The sequence below is a fragment of the Pyrus communis genome, chromosome 9 (genome assembly GCF_963583255.1).
Source record: "Pyrus communis chromosome 9, drPyrComm1.1, whole genome shotgun sequence".
In the NCBI taxonomy this organism is placed as follows: Eukaryota; Viridiplantae; Streptophyta; class Magnoliopsida; order Rosales; family Rosaceae; genus Pyrus; species Pyrus communis.
In genome coordinates this window covers 4,945,335-4,966,842 of record NC_084811.1, presented here as the reverse complement: position 1 = coordinate 4,966,842, position 21,508 = coordinate 4,945,335, and the positions used below count along the sequence as shown (strand labels likewise).

Sequence of the window (21,508 nt, the reverse complement as noted above, 5' to 3'; positions counted from 1 at the left end):
GGATACAAAGGGGTGGTTTGTTATAACCCAATAAATCGAAAGTCTATCATCTCCAGACATGTGATATTTGATGAGACTATGTTTCCTTATCTGAATCTTTCAAAGTCAGCACCTGAAGTCCAGTCTGCTAATACCAATTTTCGATCTGTGCATGTGGTCATTCCTGCACCTATGCCTATGAGCCATTCAGTTGAGCACATTATATCTTCTAATGTTTCTCCTCATGAATCTGGTTTTTTGCATCAAGACTCAGAAGTACAGGAATTTGAAATCCCTTCTGCATCAACACCTACTCTTTCCCCTTCCTCTGGTACAGTTCCCTTGCTTCCTGTCTTAGATTCTGCACAACTACAGGTAATTCTTCCTTTATCCCCTTCTAATGATTTGGCTAGTAATGGTGATGTATCCACTGTCCCTACTGGAATTCAAACAAGACTCAAAACAGGGGCTATATCAAGAAAGGATTATTCTACTTTTGTTGCACATTTTCCTGAATTGTCTTCTCTGCAACTGGATTCTGCTTTGGTCTTGAATACTTCCATGGATTCCTGTGGTTTTTCTTTCCTTGCTGACATTGGAACAGTTGAAGAACCAACAAACTTTAGAGCTACCTCTACTGTTCCTCAATGGCACATGCAATGCAGGAGGAATTTGATGCTTTAAAGGCTCAAGGGACTTGGAAACTAGTTCCTCTTCCATCAAATAGGGCAGTTATTGGGAGTAAATGGGTGTATAAAGTCAAAAGGAAGTCAGATGGCACCATTTCAAGGTACAAAGCACGATTGGTGGCCCAAGGATTTAGTCAACAGGAGGGCTTGGACTACTCTGAGACATTTAGTCCAGTGGTCAGGCATACTACAGTCAGGGTCATTCTTGCTTTGGCAGCACACTTTCACTGGCATTTGAGGCAATTGGATGTCAAGAACGCTTTTCTTCATGGTGACCTTGAGGAGGAAGTATATATGAAGCAGCCACAGGGGTTTGTTGATCCTACATCTCCACATCATGTTTGCAGATTGGTTAAGTCCTTGTATGGTCTCAAACAGGCACCACGGGCCTGGAATTCCAAATTCATAAGCTTTCTCCCTGCTCTTGGGTTTCAAACTGCTTTATCTGACTCTAGTTTGTTTGTGAAGATTGATGATGGGGATGTTATTCTCCTTCTTCTTTATGTTGATGACATTATTCTCACAGGCTCATCCTCATCTAAGATTCAATCTGTTGTCACTGAACTTGATGAAGTGTTTGATTTAAAGGATATGGGCAGATTAACATATTTCTTGGGATTACAAATTCACTATAAGGCTGATGGTTCGTTACTGGTCACCCAGTCACATTATGCTAAAGAGTTACCCAAGAAAGCAGGGATGGAGACTTGTAAATCCACATCAACCCCATCTAAGCCTCATTCTCAGTTACTTGTACATGAAGGCACTCCTTTAGCTGATCCTACTTATTATCGCAGTATTGTAGGAGCCCTTCAGTACCTCACCTTCACTCGTCCTGATATTGCTCATTCTGTTAATGTTGTATGTCAGTATATGAGTAATCCCACAGATATGCACATGCATCTGGTGAAGCGCATCCTGCGATATCTGCAGGGCACTTTGGACTGTGGTTTAACATATACCAGATCCTCTGATTTTACCATTGCTGCATATTCTGACTCTGATTGGGCAGCAGATATTAATACACGAAGGTCTATTACTGGTTTTGTTGTGTTTCTTGGATCGAATCCTGTCTCATGGCAGTCCAAGAAACAAGCTACTGTTTCTCGAAGTTCAACCGAAGCTGAATACAAAGCTTTAGCTCACTGTGCTTCTGATGTATATTGGATACGGTCACTACTCAGAGATGTGCATCAATTTCTTCCACTCCCACCTAAACTTCATTGTGATAATCTTTCTGCTTTGGCTCTGTGCTCAAATCCAGTATTCCATTCTCGGATCAAACATTTGGATACCGACTTCCATTTTGTTCGGGAAAAAGTCCAGAAAGGTGACATTTCTGTACATTACATACCAACTGATGAGCAGGTTGCAGATGTTTTTACTAAGGGTCTTCACAGTCCAATCTTTGTCAAACACTGCATTCATCTTACTCTGGGTACTGTCAAGACAAGGATGCTCAGTAGTTCTCAATCTCTGTTGGCATCCGAGAGTAGTGCAGCTGCATCACCGGGTCAAGACATCTTCCAACCATAGCTCGGGTTTTTCCCCAGCTATGTTTGAGGGGGGAGTATTAACCAAAGTTAGTTAAAAGAAAGGTAGTTAGAGTTGAGGTTGTTAAGAAGGATAAGATGGTAATTGAGTAAGGAGGTTAGAGGGTAATATTGTATTTGTGATTGTGACTTGTTAGTACATATAGCCACTTAGTCTTCCATAGAATGTAAGAAAGCTTTTGTGAGACTTCTTCAATTTACTAAGAAATCTGATAACCATTTCTACTCTTCTACTTCTCTCATATTCTTTGTAGTTTTTAGAATCATATTTCTGTTAACAGCTCCCATATGTTTTTTTGGCATATCAATGCAGCCTCTAGCAGCCCTATCCGCATTGCATCATACGTCTGCTAGTAGACCCTCGCCAGAGCAAACCTCTGAAGATCTACCCATACGATTGCTCTTTCTTTCCAGGTTGCAGACCTCAATCATCATGTGAGGATGCACATTTAACTTCTTACTCATCATAATCTCGATAGAGATCTTGATCTTGGCTTGCCAAATCAAAAAGGAATTTAAGCATACATCACCATTATGCAGAAGGCCAAGAAAAGAAGTTGTAAACGACATAGTTCCCATTATCAGAAGCAGAGGCATGAGCTTGGACACCATCCAGTAGACAAGGAAGGAGACCATAGATTATGATGAGTAATTCTAGGGGCGTGCCCTAGGAATCAGATTAGCACATCATCTAGGAAGATAAGAGCAACATCATGATTGTTTGTCTGAAGCAAGTTCCACCAATTCTTCAGTCTAGCATTTGCAGGAAGTAGAACGCAGATCACCTTTGGAATCATAGAGCAGCGAAGCCACATGCAGGAAGACAACCTATCTAATTAGAAAAAAATACGATGGCTACTCGATGAACGGCTTAGAGACTTCAAGCCAAAAGAAAACTTGAAGGGCATGCTCGCAAACAGGCAGACACAATGAATGTTTCACCATTCATATACGAGATCAAGCAGGCACGACCTTCCTAAAGATTCTCTCCATTATTCAAGAAAGATTCAGACCCTGGTCGTCACCTGAAGCACTATCAGAGTGTTTTGACATTTCACAAGTAGGACGAAGCCATGATGTGCAAAGTCTTAGCCGTGACTTTGTAGGGAGCAACACAGGATTAGTTCCACACTTTGAAACCACGTTCTATCAAAAGTTTCAAGGAACATACCTTCATTTGCACAAAGGAATACTCAAGCCAAGATTGTTAGTTGCGAAGAAACAGTTGTGTGGAAAACTTTCAAGTGAGGATTGCCAGTAGATCATCTACTCCACATAGATATTACCATGACCCCTAAGCAAACCTTAGTTGAGACTTTTGACTTAGTAGAATGTGACGCACTTTGGAACGACGAGAAGCTGGCAACAAAGGTACCAGATTCTACTAAGAAGCATAGACACTCCAAGAAAGAATTCAATGAGAAGAGCTCCAACAAGGCAGACTGTGGAAAAAATGAAAGCAACGTTCTACAGTTGACGATGATTCTTCCAAATGGATTAGGCTGTAAACTTGAATACCAGAAGGTTAATAATTTGTTATGTGGTATACTTTGGCAACAATCCCATATCATGGCAATCCAAGAAACAAAATTCTATTTCTAGAAGCTCAACATAAGTAGAGTATAAAGCATTAGCACATATTACAATAAATGTTGCTTAGGTGAGATTAATTTGGAAAAATTTGGAGTTTTTTTTTTTTTTTTTTTTTTTTTCAAGTCCTCCCATCATTTACTATGATTAAATGTTAGCTATTGCACTAAGTGCCAATTCGGTGTACCATTCAGGAATTAAGCATCTTGATATTGATTACCACTTTGTGAAAGAAAGGGTTTGCCAAGGAAATCTTCATATTAAATATCTATCTACTGATGATCAAATTGCTAATGTGTTAAGAAAAAGACTCCATAGTCCTACATTTGTAAGACATTGTTACAATCTCAAGCTAGGTTACCCTAGTTGAGATTGAGGGGGAATATTGACTTATGTTGACTTATAAGTCAGTAATAAGGTGTCAAGGCTTCCAAGTCAGCTATAGTTTGTTTTTTAAGCGAAAAGATATATTTCATTCCAAATAAAATACAATCCAAGAAGTACATGAAGATAACCGGCCACGCCCAAAGAAAAGACTTTTGGAAAAACCTCCCCAGATAAAACCACATAGAAAAAACTCCGAGAAATGAAAAAAAAAAGGCCGGGCATGCCAACATAAACCAAGAATCAAACCTCAAACCATTACGATTTCAGTATTGATACAATCCATTAGCCGCGGTAGCCCCACATCCATCTAAATGATAACCCTTGCTTGTGAACAGTAAACCTGATGAGCAACTACATTAACACCCCTTGGAATTGAATGCAACACCAAATTGTTGGAAGCTAACCAGCTCTTGGAGTCGAGGGGTTGAAGGCAGCAAAGTGCTCCTGAGCGAAGGGTGTTGTCTGCGTCGAAGAAGGAAGAAGAAGAAATGAAAGGTTGGCCTCCAATGGCTAGTTTTTTGTTTAATTGTGTGAGTGACAAATGTACATTGCAGATTAGATCTCTTAAATCCCAATGAAGGGCTATGATTTAATCTGGAGTAGTAAGGTAATTTTAGTGTTTAATATTGTCTAATCACCAACTCTTTTACACAAGTATGGGTGCTGGAAATGTACTATACCCTTACATCTTTTTTTTTCTACTTAATGAAGTAAGGCTGCTGCATTTTCTGCTTAACCTTTGAAATTGGAAAAACACTCCAATATCCTCTCAATTCTCTGCTATTCTATCCCCAAGAAACCGATCCAAAACCATAAAAAAATAAACAAAGGTTAACATGGTATCAGAGCTTAGTTTCTGATCTGACAAACCTTCTGGGCATAATATGTGCAAGATTTTTGGGAGCACCAATGAAGTGCCCTCAACAACAACAACCAACAAACAATTCTAAAAATGAAGGGATCCAGCAGTAGCAGTGAGCTAAAAGCTCCAGTATTTGATGGGGAGAATTATGATTTTTGGAGAATAAGAATGACAACCATTTTCAAATCCTATGATCTATGTGATATGGTTAAACACGGGTATGAACTACTTGAGATGGAGATCGATGCTCTAGAGAAAGATCTCATAGAAACACAACTCAAAACACTGAAGCAGAATCGGATGGAGGATGCTAGAGCACTTGGAATCATTCAAGGTGCTGTCTCAGACACCATTTTCCCAAGGATAGCAAATGAAGAGACTACTAAGGGAGCTTGGGAAGTTTTACAACAAGAGTACAGAGGATACACTAAAGTCAAAAAGGTAAAACTTTAATCCCTTAGAAGAGATTTCAAGTATACAATAATGAGGGAAGATGAGTTGTTAAAAGACTACTTTACTAGGTTGTTTGATGTTGTAAACAAGATGAAAACATATGGTGAGGAACTGCTTAATGAAAGAATTGTCCAGAAACTGTTGATTAGTTTGACTATACCCTATGATTCAATAGTGAGTGTTATTGAAGAAACCAAAGACACTGAAACTCTCAGTGTGCAAGATGTGATGACATCCTTAAGAGCTTTTGACCAAAGACTCGAGAGGCATGCTGATTTTGCACTTGAGAAAGGTTTTCAATCACTCAATGTTGGATCTAGTAGTTAAGCCAGTGTAAGCAACAAGAAACCACAGTGAAAGGGCAAGAACAAGAAATGGGAAGGAAAAGGGTATCACAACTCTAGACCTAACCAAGGCAACAACATCAATGCAGGTCCAAGAACCAAACAACAATGCAAACATTGTGATAAATTTCATCTTGGAGGGTGTTGCTTCAAAGACAAGCCCAAGTGCCACAAATGCAATAGGTTTGGGCTCATTATGAAGGACTGCAGATCAAAGAATGTGCAGCAAGTAAACTGCACAAATCAAGTGAAGGAAAAAGCAAATGTGTTCTGTGCCTTCAATGCAAAAATGGAGAAAAACAATGAAGTGTGGTACATTGACAGTGGCTGCAGCAACCACTTGACTGATCATGAGTCATTATTCATTGATATTGACACAAATTTCACTGGAAAAGTGAAAATGGGAGATGGAAACATTGTCAAAGCCACTGGAAGAGGAACTCTGGTTATCAACACCAAGAAGTTCAAGTAAGAGGTATTCACAATAATTAAGAAGTTCAAGGCAATGATGGAATTACAAAGTGGATACCAAATCAAAAGACTGAGAAGTGATAGGGGAGGTGAGTACACCTCACATGAGTTCAATGCATTCTGTGAAGATGTGGGGTTGGAGAAGCAACTCACTGTGGCATATTCACCACAACAGAATGGGATTACAGAAAGGAAGAATAGGATTATAGTTGAAATGGCTAAGTCTATGATGCATGAGAAAAACATGCCCTATACATTTTGGGGTGAAGTTATGAACACCTCAGTGTACCTATTGAATAAGTGTCCTACTAAAACACTGGATAAGAAGACACCATTTGAAGTGTTCAGTGGAAGGAAGCCCTCTGTGAAGCACCTGAGAGTGTTTGGCTCAGTGTGTTACACTCTCATCCCTCACCAACTAAGGCATAAGTTGGAGAAATCAAGTAACAAAGGTGTTTTTATAGGCTATGGAACCAGTGAGAAAGGTTACAAAGTTTACAATTTATCAACTCAGAAGATAATCCTATCAAGGGATGTTATCTTTGATGAAGACTCAACATGGAATTGGAAAACAAGAGTAGAAGAGAATGACAATGTCTCCTTACAACTTAATCTCAATGAAAGGCAAACAAGGGAGCCTATAGAGACCTCAGTTCAAGAAGAAGTCACAGATAATGGTGACATACAAGGGACTATATAGCAAGCTAGTATGAGTCCACAATCAAGTCAATCACAGATAACTACTCAAAGTTCAACTCCAATGAGATTAAGAAACCTAGATAAGATTTATGCTACATGTAATTACTGTGTAGTAGAACCAGAAACATATGAAGAAGCTGAGAAAGACAAAGCTTGGAAGAAAGCAATGAAGGAAGAGCTTGAAATGATAGAGAAGAATGACACTTGGGAACTTGTAAATCGACCAAGTGACAAGCTTGTGATTGGAGTGAAATGGGTGTACAAAACGAAACTCAACTTAGATGGTTCTGTGCAAAAGAACAAGGCCAGGTTGGTGGCCAAAGGTTACTCACAGAAACTAGGTGTAGACTTCAATGAAACCTTTGCTCTAGTAGCAAGGTTAGACACCATGAGGACTTTGATAGCCCTAGCAGCCAAGAAGGGTTGAAAGTTACATCAATTGGATGTCAAATCTGCATTTCTAAATAGAGTGCTAGAGGAGGGTGTGTTTGTGGAACAACCTCAAGGGTTCACAAGTGAAGCATTTCCAGAGAAAGTGTACAAGCTAAAGAAGGCACTATATGGCCTGAAGCAATCTCCAAGAGCTTTGTACAGTGAGATTGATTCCTATTTCACTGAAAAAAGGTTTCAGAAAAGTCTTAGCAAAGCTACACTCTACACCAAGACATAAAGCAACAACAAGACACTCATTGTCTTAATCTATGTGGATGATGTTGTCTACACTGGAAATGATGCTGCAATGATTGAAGAGTTTAAAGAAAAAATGATGAAGAGGTATGAAATGATTGATCTAGGCCTCTTGCATCATTTTCTTGGCATTGGGTTAATTTAAGAGGCAAACAACATTTTCATTCATCAAAGGAAATATGCTGAAACCTTGCTTGAAAAGTTTGGTTTGAAGGGTTGCAAACCGGTCTCTACACCTTTAATTGCAAATGAGAAACTTAAGAAGGATGATGGAAGTGAATCTGCAAATGCTAGTCTCTATAAGAGCATTGTTGGCAGTCTATTGTACTTAACTACAACAAGGCCAGATCTAATGTTCTTAGCAAGCCTACTTTCTAGGTTTATGCAGATTCCTAGCAAGATACATATAGGCACATCTAAGAGAGTGTTGAGATATGTGCAAGGAACACTAGATTATGGAATCAAGTATGAAATGGGGAAGTCAACTATCCTAATTGGATTTTATGACAATGACTGGGGTGGCAGTGAAGATGATAGCAGAAGCACATCGGGCTACACTTTCACCTTTGGTTCATGGGTGTTTTCGTGGGCCTCTGTGTAACAACAAAGTGTTGCAATATCCACAGCTGGGGCGGAATACTTGAGTGCATCAGAAGCAACGGGTCAAGCTATTTGGCTAAGGTTTATACTCAAAGATTTTGGCGAATTATAGGTTGATGCCACACCACTCTTGTGTGACAACACCTCTACAATTGCCATGACCAAAAACCCAGTTTTTCATCAAAGAACAAAGCACATCAAGAGAAGGTATCATTTCATCAGAGAAGCATTGCAGGGTAATACAATCAAACTAATCTATTGCAGCACAGAAGATCAGATCGCAGACATATTCACAAAAGCACTACCTAAGGAGAGATTCAATTACCTGAAGCGTTTGCTCGGAATGACTCCTAGAAGCAGTTTAGAAGGGAGTGTTGGAAGCTAACTAGCTCCTGGAGTCGAGGGGTCAAAGGCAGCAAAGTGCTCCTGAGCGAAGGGTGTTGTCTGCGTCGAAGAAGGAAGAAGAAGAAATGAAGGGTTGGCCTTCAACAACTAGTTTTTTGTTTAATTGTGTGAGTGGCAAATGTACACTGCAGATTAGATCACTTAAATCCCAATGAAGGGCTAGGATTTAATCTGGAGTAGTAAGGTAATTTTAGTGTTTAATATTGTCTAATCACCAACTCTTTTACACAAGTATAGGTAATGGAAATGTACCATACCCTTACATCTTTTTTTTCTACTTAATGAAGTAAGGCTGCTGCATTTTCTGCACAACCTTTGAAATTGAAAAACACACTCCAATATCCTCTCAATTCTCTGCTATTCTATCCCAAGAAACCGATCCAAAACCATAAAAAAATAAACAAAGGTTAACACAAATTAATGACAACCATGTATAATTTGCAGCACCTCCTCCACATATTTCCTGTCCCCGTCAAACACTCCTCTTCCTGTAAAATCAACTGGACAACCACTTGCGAATCAGATTCTACAACAAGGGGAAGCAGGTTGGCGATTGTAGTTTGCATCAATCGCCAACTCTAACCCCAACTTCAACGCATATAATTCGATTGCCACAACAGACAAGACTTGGACCAGGCATTGCCACAACCGCTTTTAATTCACCGCGACGATTAAGATAATAACATAAGTTTAGTTTTCTCTCGATTTTTCCGCTCTCTCTTTCTCTCAATCTTATCTTCATTTTTGTATGTTTCCTTCTTTCTTGTTCTTCTAGATTTTTGCATAATTTCTTTTCTGCAGAATGGTTGATTTCGTACTAATTAATTCCAATAGTTATTGTTATTAAAACTTTGATTATTCTTTACCGACTTTGTGAAAATCTTTAATTATGTTTTAAGCATGATTGCTACATGATAAATAAGATTTGATTTGCAAACCATTGTCATTACCGGACGGACTAGGATTCTCTCCCCTCTTTTTTTCATCCTCTTCCATCCCCTTCTATCCCCTCCTCTCACATTCTCTATTTTGTTTTTCTCTTTCTTTAAAAATTAATATAAGATATTGATATGGTATAACCATGACCGTTCAAATAGAAGAGGAGGGAAAGAAAGGGAAAAAAAAAAAGAGGAAGAGAATCCTACTCCTTACCGGCCCCTAATCACCTTTCGACTTGACAACAAATTATGATTATTTTACAACACATGTGCTCATGAACCGACAAAAAGCTAGCGCCTAGCAAGACTTGAAAAGCAAGTCAACCAGCCAAAGTTGTAAAACAATTTTTTATTTTTATTTTTTATTTTATATATATATATATATATATTTAAAGGGGGACAACTGATGACAAGTTACGGTTATCCATAATTTTCGGGGGTCATGAAGACTCACAGAGGCATTTCAATCTCATTCTGGTCATAAGTCTGACTTCCACACCAGCAGTAGATTTTGAACTCGAGACCTCTAGTTTTTACATCGGAAATTCAAATATCAAACGTTGCTGCGTTTGTATACTCCAACTTTCAAAAATTCCATGGGATCTTAATTACCAAAATTATATTATAATTTACAATTATGGTTAGCCAAGCTTAACACGTATAAGATCTCAATTACCATGCATGCATGCAACATAATCATGGATCTTAGAGAAAATCTTTGATTGTTGAAAAATGTAAAAAAATTGGAACTTTACGCTTAATCAAAATCGAGTGCTTAATTAGTGGGACATGTATAATTAATAATTTGCATGCATGGTGTTCAAATTCAAAATAGAAAGCGATTAGCGTGTGGGGTCGTCCAAGGTGCGGATCTTTCAAAACGACGAATGGACGCACGCTCGTGTTTATTCTTTCCTCGCTTATTTGGTATCAAAATTGAGCAAGTGTCAAATGGGCGCACTAAAAAAAGCTAAGGCTAAGCACATACTCTTTCTAGGAAAAGAAACAAGAATTTAAAAAAACAAAAAAAAGCAAAATAATACCGTGAGAAAACGAAACATGCATGCGACTTGACTGGACCTGGAAGAGGTGATTAAACTATGCATGGGACATTTGAAAACTAATTAATTAAAGAGATTCAGATAACTCTTCAAATTAGCGTCGTAATAGGGTAGGTGATGAGTGGTGAAGCTAGGCAGCAAAAGCTTTGTTGCCTGCATGCCTTTTTTCTTTGCACAAAGAGTCTATAGAGGAAGTGTTAATTAATTAGGTCATGGAGGAATAGTTTTGATACATTTCATACATATGTGAAACAATCGAAAACCAAATAAAAAGTTGTAATGCAACATGAAATGTTCTTTTCTTTTGGGAAGGGAAAATACCTGTAACAACCCGTTCCAAATTTTACGTTTTTATTTTATTTTAAAAGCGTGAATTTACGAAATTGCCCTAGAGGCAAGGACTTTGACTTCCGTTGACCATCGACTTGAGAGATGTGAGACTTATTCTTTAAGCATATCCTCGTAGTACTCTTTGGTACGAACGTATAGGCGAAATCCGTTTGCGAGTCCGGATTATAACGGTATAGTTACGGACGTTCGAAATTGGTTATTCAAGGTTTAGTGTTTATTTAAATTAAATCCCCACTTTGTGGGGGAAGCCCAAAATCAGAAATAGAGGGAGGAAAGAAAGGAAAAAAAAAAAAAAAAAAAGAAGAAAAGGAGGTGGTTTCCGTCCACCCGCGGGTCCATCTTCCAAGGCCGATTCCGGCCAACTCCGGTGGAGTTTTTGGATGCCACCACCACCATCTTGAAGCTCTCATTCCCCTCTACAAAACCCACCCAAGAACCACCTTGATTAACCATGGTATGAGGCGGTTTGAGGCCACGAAAGTTGACGAAAATCAATGGTGCTCCGGCCACCCTTTTCGATTTTCCGGCAAATCGGCAAAGCAATGGCCGATGCCACCACTTGGGCTTTGTAGCCCTTCATCCCAGGAGCAAAACCCAACCAACCTTGACCCCGTTGGACCACCGTGGACGACGAATCGACGTCGGGAAGTTTTAGGCACCCGCCGGCTTCGTGGGCAAAATTGACCATCTTCCGTCCACTTTTGGACTTCGTGGCAGGTATGAAAGTTGCTCCACTCACTGAGATCTTCATTTCTGTGAAGTTTGAGAATTTTTGGAAATAGTTGGATTTTCCGGCGAGTCGGGGCGGCCGATCGCCACCCGCGGCGGCGCGTGCGGCGGCGCGTGGCCAGTGGGCCGCCAATGCTATTTTTAGGCTATGTCGAATGTTTTGAATTCAGTTTTGTCGTTTGAATGACGTAGGTTGATAGTTGGAACCTAAATTCGTTACGATACGTTACTTGATAAAAATGTGAAGCGATGATCCGACCGTTGGATCGTCACCAAAATTGGATACATTATAATACATAATATTTAAGGATCATAAGAATTTACGGATCGGGAATCCGACTTACGGATCTTCCTGAATTGGATTTGTAAGTTAGTAAAATAAATGTTCACGGCCACTTGTTTTAGGCAATTGGCGGAGATCTGACCGTTGGATCGTAATGAAACTTTAATATGTTATTCTAGAAACATATTGTGGATCGTTGGGAGTTACGGATGGGAAATCTGATATGCGGATCTTCCGGGTCAAGTTATACAGGGTTGTAAACCCTACCGTCGATCTTTGATCGACGGTTGACTTGTGGTCAATGGGCCTCAAACTATTTTAGAATGTCGTTGAGGTTGTGTTTTATGTGAATTACGTATTCTTCGGATAAGAGTTCTGAGATGTGATTTGATAATTGGTCACAGGGACCAATCATTCAGGACGCCTCGATGCGTGCGCTAGAGAATCATAGCGTGGACTCCAGGTGAGTGGATCTTTTCCTTTTTATCGTACATATTGTTGAGAGTTCTATCGACACTTTTAAATTGATTAGGCATATCACTTTCATATATAATTATTGTGAATGCTTGAAGTACTATATGAACTACGAATGGCTTGATCCCTGTTTAGGGTACGTAGGCAGTCTAACGAGAAGTTAGATGCAGCCATAAAATATTTGAGACAAAAGCCTTATTTGGGAAATTGAGGAATGCAAAGGAAATTGATAAAGACAAGTTTTAGTTTTGTGAATTAGTTAGTTAATTAGTGTTAATTGGGTTATTATGGATAATTATCTCTGAAAATAAGTAGTTCGGGAGTAGAGCGTTATTGATTGTACATTTCATACTGTATAGTTTATAATTGAAAATGCTACAACATGGTTGAGTGTTAGATTGCATCATGGTATATCCATATGTATACTACTTGCATATAATTATTGGGAATGCTTTCAAGTGCAAAGGTGGACGCAGGACACCCAGGTAAGCTTCAGGTGAGTACATGTTGATGTTAGTGATGGTAGTGAGTACGATTGTGTTGAGATATAGTATAGCTCATAAACCTGCACCCCGGTGTTAGTGCTCCCGCCCGTGGCCAGGGCACAGTCCTTCACGTGATGTTCATCTCCCGCACCTTACGCTCACCTTGGATTCAAGGTAGGTGCACAGTCTTGTCGTACAGACCACTTTAGGTGGTTCCGACTCGTAGGTGACCCGCGATTATTCGCCCAGTCTTCACGTGATCGTAGCACTTATTTACACCCAGTCCTGTCGTACAGACCATTTTAGGTGGTTCCGACTCGTGTGCAGGTATACTTATTGAGCTATTGGCTAGCCAGGATTGATGAGATATGGATAAGTCGTACAGGTCACTATAGGTGACTCCGACTTATATGCTAGCCAGGATTGATGAGATATGGATAAGTCGTACAGGTCACTATAGGTGACTCCGACTTATATGCTAGCCAGGATTGATGAGATATGGATAAGTCGTACAGGTCACTATAGGTGACTCCGACTTATATGCTAGCCATGATTGATGAGATATGGATAAGAAGTACAAATCATTTTAGATGACTCTGACTGATATATCACTTTGTATTGATTTAGTTCATTTGGCCTACTTATTAATGTATGGTGGAGTTGATGGCAAACCGTGGTTTTGGTCATTTCTGGGTATGGTTTGGATATATGTATATATGTTATACTGTCTTATGGAAAACGATACGGGTTTTACATTTAGGGGCATTACTTTTTGAGAGGTAGTAACTTTGGGAAGCTTGGTTTTATTGCTTACTCACACCTTCTGTTTGGTGCCCTCCAGGTTTTAACTGCTGAGTTTGTATCGACAAGAATCTGTGGCGAATCTTAGTATTGATGGATATTTTTTAAGGGTATGATTCTTACCCACACTACTGTACCTTACTTATGCTCTGACATCGCGTGTGAAATGGGTTCGCTCCCACTCGTAGCGCACTCTGGTATTTAGACACTTTTAGATTCAAATTCATTCACTTTTTGTACACTATCACATTTTATGGCTTCGTCACCTTCCAGGTGTCGGCCAGCACAGCTCGATTCAGGGTCCAAGTGGACTTTCTGGGTCGAGGTGTGTCATACCCAACAAGACACTGAAATTCAATATTTTGATATTTTTATGTCTTACAAAATTAGCATGTGCGCACCAAAAAGTATGAGACTATTTTTGCTTACCATCATAATTATAGTATATGCTCATCATATACCTAATTGTTTGTCACGTATCCTTTCAACTATAATTATAGTTAATTAACTTTTACATTAAATGTTACTTTTCCAATTTTGTAAAAAATTAGCCAAGGTTAAGTGAAAGAACACATCATGTACATAACAAATTATTAGGTGTATGGTGAGCATACACCAAAATAGTGGTGAGCAAAAATGCTCCCAAAAAATAGTCAAGGCAAAATCTACATTATATTAATATCAAATTAAGCTAAATCATTCATAATTTTAATTAAAACATAATTTCAAAATATCTCCGGTTGCCTTAGCTATAAAAACTCATATACCATTATATTATTTTCACAAAACAACAATGTTCACTACCCCCCCCCCCCCCCCCAAAAAAAAAAAAAAAGAAAAAGAACATTTCCATACGAAAATATTTTGTCGGACCAAATACTGCTTCGTCATCTCCAATTTTGCTCAACAAAATTTTTGTAGGTAAAATTAGTCGTTCAAATGTTTGCCTGATGAAATAAAAGCATTCGCCTGTTAAAAAATCATTGAATTTGATGACCAGGTCAATTCACTTTGTGGTTTTACTCTCAAATTCTCAATTACCGTCCTTAAAAGAAAAGATCAAAATCAAAGGTGTTATAGCTGTTAAATCATGGTGATATGTTTGTAAACGTCAAAGAATTTTGTCTCATTACTTAATCTCCTAAAGTTTGTTTTTGATGATTTTTGGCGTATGCGATATCGGAGTATATATACAAACAAGTTTGACGGTTGATTGTTGAAACTAGTTTCGTAGAATGCATATCCAGTTAAAACAATTGATTCAACAAACATGTAGAGCTTAGCCTATACATCCATTAAGTAGAACGTAAGATTTTGTGATATTCAATAGTGTATTCTTCAAGGGCTAAGGAGTGTAGTTTAAAAAATCATCAAAACCAGAGCTAAACTAACTTTTAAATTGTGATTTTTTTGTTTGTAACCTTCGAAGGATTCCATCCCACTACGTAATCCCTTAGTTTTTTTTGTGTGACTTTTGGTGTATGCGATCTTGGAGTATAGACAAACAAGTTTGTTGATTGGATTGTTGAAATTAGTTTTGCAAACTATGAAAATCATTGAAAGAATTAAATATTGCCAATAATGTCCCTCACCTTTACTCGACGAAATGTCATAGTTTGCCACACAAAATATAAACCCTAAACCCTAAACCCTAAAATACACTTTTGCGCGACGAAACCCTAATAGTTTGTTGTGCAAAGAATGCCATATTACACGCCAAGTGTTTTTCTTGGCACGAAAACGTTACCCAACGAAGTACACTTTGTGTGACAAAAACATTGATCGTTTTTACCTGATGAACATTTAAATTCCGTCAGATAAAGAATATTTGCCTGACGAAATGTTGTTCGTCCGAAAAAATATTGTCGGTCGAATAATAATTTCTGGCAGTGATTATAGCTTGTGGAAATGATCACAAAAATCCAAAGGACTAAGATTTTCTAGACGTCTAAAGTGCGAGTTAACCAGAAGGTGGAATATGTGGTTTATATGTCCTTGGCCTTATTCAGAAAGCCAATGTGCTACTGCTTTTGTCTGTAAATAATTGACTTTGGTGTACGTATAATGCCCTGGTCGTGGCTCCCTCATGAACCTCTGAATAAAAATAAAAAATAAATAAAACGAGCCAAACCACACGTATACAAAATCCACTACACAGCAAAAGATTTTTGTTGGGGGCCGACATGATTTTGCTTAATCAACAGCATAATTAAATGTTATTAGCATTAATCCCAACTAACTAGCGACAAATATGGTTCTCATTATGAATAAGTGTCAATAGTATAATGAAAATGAATATTACATCATAATTTTTTTTTTTCATACGATAGTGCCATTTGTGATAAAAACTCATAAACCTCGTGAGTCTTATTTATGTGCCACATCAACATATAATAGAATTTTTGACAAAATTGTGATAGAAAGACCACATTAATTTGTGACACCTATTTTCTAAGATTACATTGATCCATTTTCAATTTCGGTGCTTGGGACAACTTTAGGGACCATTTGTGATAAAAACAATAAAATAAATATATAGTATCTACAAGAGAGGATAATAAATGCTTGGAGTTGTGAGCTAATTAAATTGTTTGAGGCAATTGATTTGATTGGATTCCTTCTTTAATGATTTAAGAAAGTAGTCCAACTATTAACAGTTATATTGTGATGTGGTCTCAAAATATGGTTAAGTAGATGCTCTCTCTATTATCATCCCAGGTCAATATAGACGGATTGAGAATTTTCGAACAATAAATGCAAAGAATGGATTGGGATTTTGGAGAACAAAATTCATGAAGTTATAAAAATTTAGTAATAAGTTAAAGAGACAGAGAAATTCACAAACCTTAATATTGTAGTGGGTTGGGAACTTGGAGGACAAAATATATAAAATTTCAAGAAGGAGAGGAGGAAAAGCTCAAAGCTAAATATTCTTCAGTTGGTAATGTAAAGAATATTTTTTGATAAAAGTAAACTAGACTTTAAGTTTTAATTTTAAGAGATATTGATTTATTTATAAAAGAAGATGTTAAATTTAGTTTTAGGATGAGTGTTGTTGGGATTGAAAAGAAAAGAAACCTCTTATTTTAACTATTGGTGAATAGAATTTAAGAGTTTTGTATAAACTAAAAGAAATATAATACTAAGTTTACCCAAAAAAAACGTATAATACTAATTATTTGGAAAGGCTGAAAGAGTGAGGGTATGCCTAAGCCTATGCTGGCCTCATAGTGCTTACGCCTCTGATAGTTTAATGGGTTAAATATTTAGTTGTTAAGGAGGAGGGGATTCAATGTGTGTCAAATCCCTCACAAGAGTGCAGTGGTGGATCCAGGATTCGAATCTTTGGGGGTCTAAGTATTAAAAGGTTTAAGTTTTTTAGACAAAAAATGAGCACGAAGTTCGCAAAATATTTTCAGTTTATTTACTGAGGCATTTCATCGAACACTGGGTGAACTTGTCCTTGTGAATCATACCATGACGTGCACATTTCAATAGTTAACTATACATGCAGAAACAATCTGATGAGTGATATTGAGAGAATTTGCTGAGTGTTATCGAAGTAACATGTTGAAAGATGCCTGACATGTATTTTGCCAAACACTTAGTAGGAATAAAAGGACTCGTACAAAATATTCGGAGAATCCTCAGAAGATCTTTACATATATTTCCCGACTCTGGGTGGTCTTGGGACCACCTTGATCCCCTTGTGCATCCACTGATCTACCTTTGTAAGATTATGTATGCATAATTGCTTTCTATCACCGCAGTAAAGAACCATCAACATTAAATCAAGACTATGAAGAGAAATTGAATGAAATGAAGCTAGAAAAAGTTATAATTAATTAGAGGAGCTACGATCTTCTCTTTTTCCAACATTAAAAAAAAAGAGAGAGAGAAAAAAAAAAAAAAAAGTGGATTTGACCGTGAAAATGACCCAGAAATTATAATCAGTTATAGGAGCTACGATCTTCTTCTTTGCCAAATAAAAAAGGCGAAAATAAAGTGGATTATACCGTGAAAATGACCCGCACATATATATTGCATTGACAAGTCCATGAAAACCAATATCATCATTGCCCATTGGCTATGAAACGTGGACTAGACCAATAACTAACATTAGTCTTGATCTTACTAATCCAATTTAATATCTTATTAAGTTGAGACAAATCCAAAGGTTCTAATAATTAATCAGTCGTACATGAAACTGCCTTTACCTCACCTATCCTTCCTTTTCTTTTTTTCTTACTTACTTTTTCACATAATATTTTTTTTATAAATAATGCTAAGAAGATCAAAATTTTAAATTAAATTTTGTAAACTAAATAATATAATTGTGGATAATTGAATTATAACTTAAGTTAAGTGTTGATTAACATTCTTTTTTTTTTTTTTTTTTTTTTTTTTTTGAGTTGACTCGAAGTCTAGCATTATCAAAACGCAATAGTCCAGTGTTATACCACGGGCTATAAATACATAGGACATGATGCTGCATTAAACCAAGAAACTAGTCGCAAGCTTCTTCTTCTCTCTTTGTTTCTTAGTTATATTGGTTATCAGAAACCCAGTTAGACATCAGTCATGGGTTCATATGATACTGGTTCATGCACTCCCACAAACACTAAAATCTCATTGTCATTATTTTTCCTTCTTGTTGGAGCTTCTGCTCAGTTGTCCTCTACTTTCTATGGAAAATCGTGTCCTAATGCACTGTCCACCATTAAATCGGCGGTGAACTCAGCAGTGTCGAAGGAAGCTCGCATGGGAGCTTCCTTGCTCCGTCTTCATTTCCATGATTGTTTTGTTAACGCAAGTGATCATTTCTACATACTATCGTCCCTTTAAATTTCCGCCTAATGATTTTCACTCATATATATGTCTTATCTTTAACCTGCATGCATGCATGCTCGTGTGTATATATAGATTGTTGTTGGCACACTCTAAAATATACATTTTGTAGATTCATTCTGCACTCCTTTCAAGTGTGTTTTTTTCCGCATATTTGTGCATGGTTAGAGTGCGTGAGGCTTTTTTGGAATCCTATTAACAACAACATATATATAATTGTTCACATGTAATATGTCATGGATAGTTTAGTATATGCTTAGGTTATGTTGTGACAAAAAAAATTAAGCTTCGCTGACATTTTTCTCTATATATGGAACATATTGGTAAAAACATTTTCGTTATTCCATATATTTTTTAATACAAATTTGATGGAGTTTGTTTTAGAGTTTTTTCCTACCAAAAAGGAAGTTAATAAATTCTTCAAATATAATTCCGTGAATTCTTTTTTTACCTAGTTGAAGAGGAAAAAAAGAAGAAGATAGTTATAAACGAAAGGATGTGATATCTACACATCCTTTTTTATTTCTCACTCTTTTAATTTTCGACTGTTAGATCGGATGAATTGAAAAAGATCAACGGATAGAAATTAACAAAAGGTGTGTGAAAAGTAAAATAAGATGTGTGAATAGCACATCGTAAACAAATTCTCAATCACTCCGTTTCGTTTTATTTATTTGAGCTAGGACATTTGTTTCAAAAGGACAATTGGACAGTTTTTTCTGAGTCTTGTAGAAGAGGAAAAAAGATGTCGGAAAAGAGTTGTATAATGAAATTTTCTCATTTTTTGTCTGCTGTCTTTATCACCTACAGTTTTAAAGTGGAAGATAAAGTAAGAGAAATACAACCTTTTTTAACACTCGGATCGACAGCCAAAATCTTGGACTTTTTGATTTGTTGTTCGCAAGTTAATTTCTTTTCTATTCCGGTTTTAATTTTTAACCATACAATAATCTGATTTGACTTCTCATTTGCTCATTCTTCACGGACCACGCATTCAACTAAGCTTTCTGCCGGAGTGCCAAAAAATAGTGAATATGCATATACAGATTAGGACAAAAAAAGAGTCATGTTTCTCCCAGAAAAAGTTGACAAGTTTGGATAACAAATGTGAATTGTGCATGCAGGGATGTGATGCTTCGGTTCTGCTGGATGACACACCCAATTTCACAGGAGAGAAAACAGCAGGTCCTAATGCTAATTCTTTGAGGGGATTTGATGTAATCAATACAATTAAATCTCAATTGGAAAGTCTCTGCCCCAAAGTGGTCTCTTGTGCTGACATCTTAACCGTTGCTGCTCGGGACTCTATTGTTGCAGTAAGTCAAAGACCCTTCTAATAATCAACTATTATTGAGGCTCTGAAAAGAATTATCATGCATTTCTTCAAGTGCAATTTTCCTTTAAATTATTATACGGAAAGGTTGTATGATGATTTGTTTACAATGCTAATAACGATTTTCCTATATAGTTAGTGATCGTTAAATCTTAATTTGTGTTGTTTAAACAGTTGGGTGGACCTACATATACAGTGCCATTAGGCAGAAGAGACTCCACCACAGCAAGCCTAAGTGCTGCCAATTCCAACATACCCGCTCCCACATTGAATCTTGCTGGCCTAATTACTGCTTTCTCAAACAAAGGCTTCACTGCCAAGGAGCTAGTTGCCCTCTCAGGTTTGCTCAAAGTTGTATCATCTCTACTTATTATTTAGCGTTAATAATCAAGTCCAATCTCTAATTACTTTGTTTTTTGTTGTTTAATAATTAGGATCTCATACAATTGGGCAAGCTAAGTGTACATCATTCCGGGCACGTCTTTACAACGAACCAAACATAAACAATTCATTCGCAACATCATTGAAATCAAGTTGTCCAACTAGGGGAGGCGATAACAATCTCTCCCCGCTCGATGTCACAAGTCCAACATCTTTTGACAATGCTTATTTCAGGAATTTGGTGAGCCAAAAGGGCCTATTGCACTCTGACCAACAGCTCTGTAGTGGTGGGTCTACAGACTCTCAGGTGAACGCTTACGTGAGCAATCCTGCAACCTTCAGAGCAGACTTTGCCAATGCTATCAAAAAGATGGGAAACCTTAGCCCTCTCACGGGCTCTAGGGGTCAGATTAGGACCGATTGTAGAAAAGTCAACTAAGTTCTAGAACCAGGGAGCTGGCTTGGTTATTTCCAAGTGTCTATTTTGGATTGTTTGCTTTTTATGACGTGGGGTTTTTGTAGATGAATTAATTCCATTAATAAAAGCATTTTTCTTGATGTTTTCATCACGGGAAGAGGGAGAGTGGAGTTGAGATGCTGTAAATGCTATTACAGCTTGTTTTTGTTATAGCAAGTGTGTAACATAAGGAAGGGTTGAGATGCTGTAATGCTTGTTTTTATTATAGTAAGTATGCAACATTAAATATGATTGTGTAAATTAAAAGTAGAGAGAACGTGGGAATGAGATTTTTTACTTATACGTAACTGTATAATTTGGGGAGCAAATATATTCTTCTTAGAGGGATGTATTCAATTAGGATTTTGAGAGAGTTTCAGGGAATTTAAATCTACGGAATTTGAGAGAGTTTGCGAGAAAAAAAGAAATGAATTCCGAGAGATTTTGAGTGAATTAGATTATAACTTCCAGATAATTCACATGAATTGTGAGAGAATTCTTTACATGGGGATAGAGAATTTAAGAGAATTGGTCAACAATTTCCTTCCCTTTACAAGCCAAAATCAGCTTCATCCTACTAATACAAATCGCAATACCAAGTTCAGGCAAAAAGAAAATACTACAAATTAAAACAAAGGTTGCAAATGA

The 21,508-nt window shown here is 37.5% G+C and overlaps 1 protein-coding gene across 1 annotated transcript; it reads left to right on the top strand.

Moving 5' to 3' along the window:
- Positions 1-18,361: 18,361 nt before the first annotated feature.
- LOC137745945 (cationic peroxidase 1-like) lies at positions 18,362-21,172 on the top strand. Its single transcript, XM_068485978.1, has 4 exons — positions 18,362-18,650; positions 19,814-20,005; positions 20,197-20,362; positions 20,457-21,172. The coding sequence occupies exons 1-4, from the start codon at positions 18,423-18,425 to the stop codon at positions 20,840-20,842; spliced, it is 972 nt and encodes a 323-aa protein (XP_068342079.1). The 5' UTR covers positions 18,362-18,422; the 3' UTR covers positions 20,843-21,172.
- Positions 21,173-21,508: the final 336 nt, after the last annotated feature.

Coding starts and splice junctions, on each gene's coding strand:
- LOC137745945 (XM_068485978.1), top strand. CDS start 18,423: ATGGGTTCATATGATACTGGTTCATGCACTCCCACAAACACTAAAATC. Junction 18,651..19,813: donor TCCATGATTGTTTTGTTAAC/GCAAGTGATCAT, acceptor TTGTGCATGCAG/GGATGTGATGCTTCGGTTCT. Junction 20,363..20,456: donor GGAGCTAGTTGCCCTCTCAG/GTTTGCTCAAAG, acceptor TTTAATAATTAG/GATCTCATACAATTGGGCAA.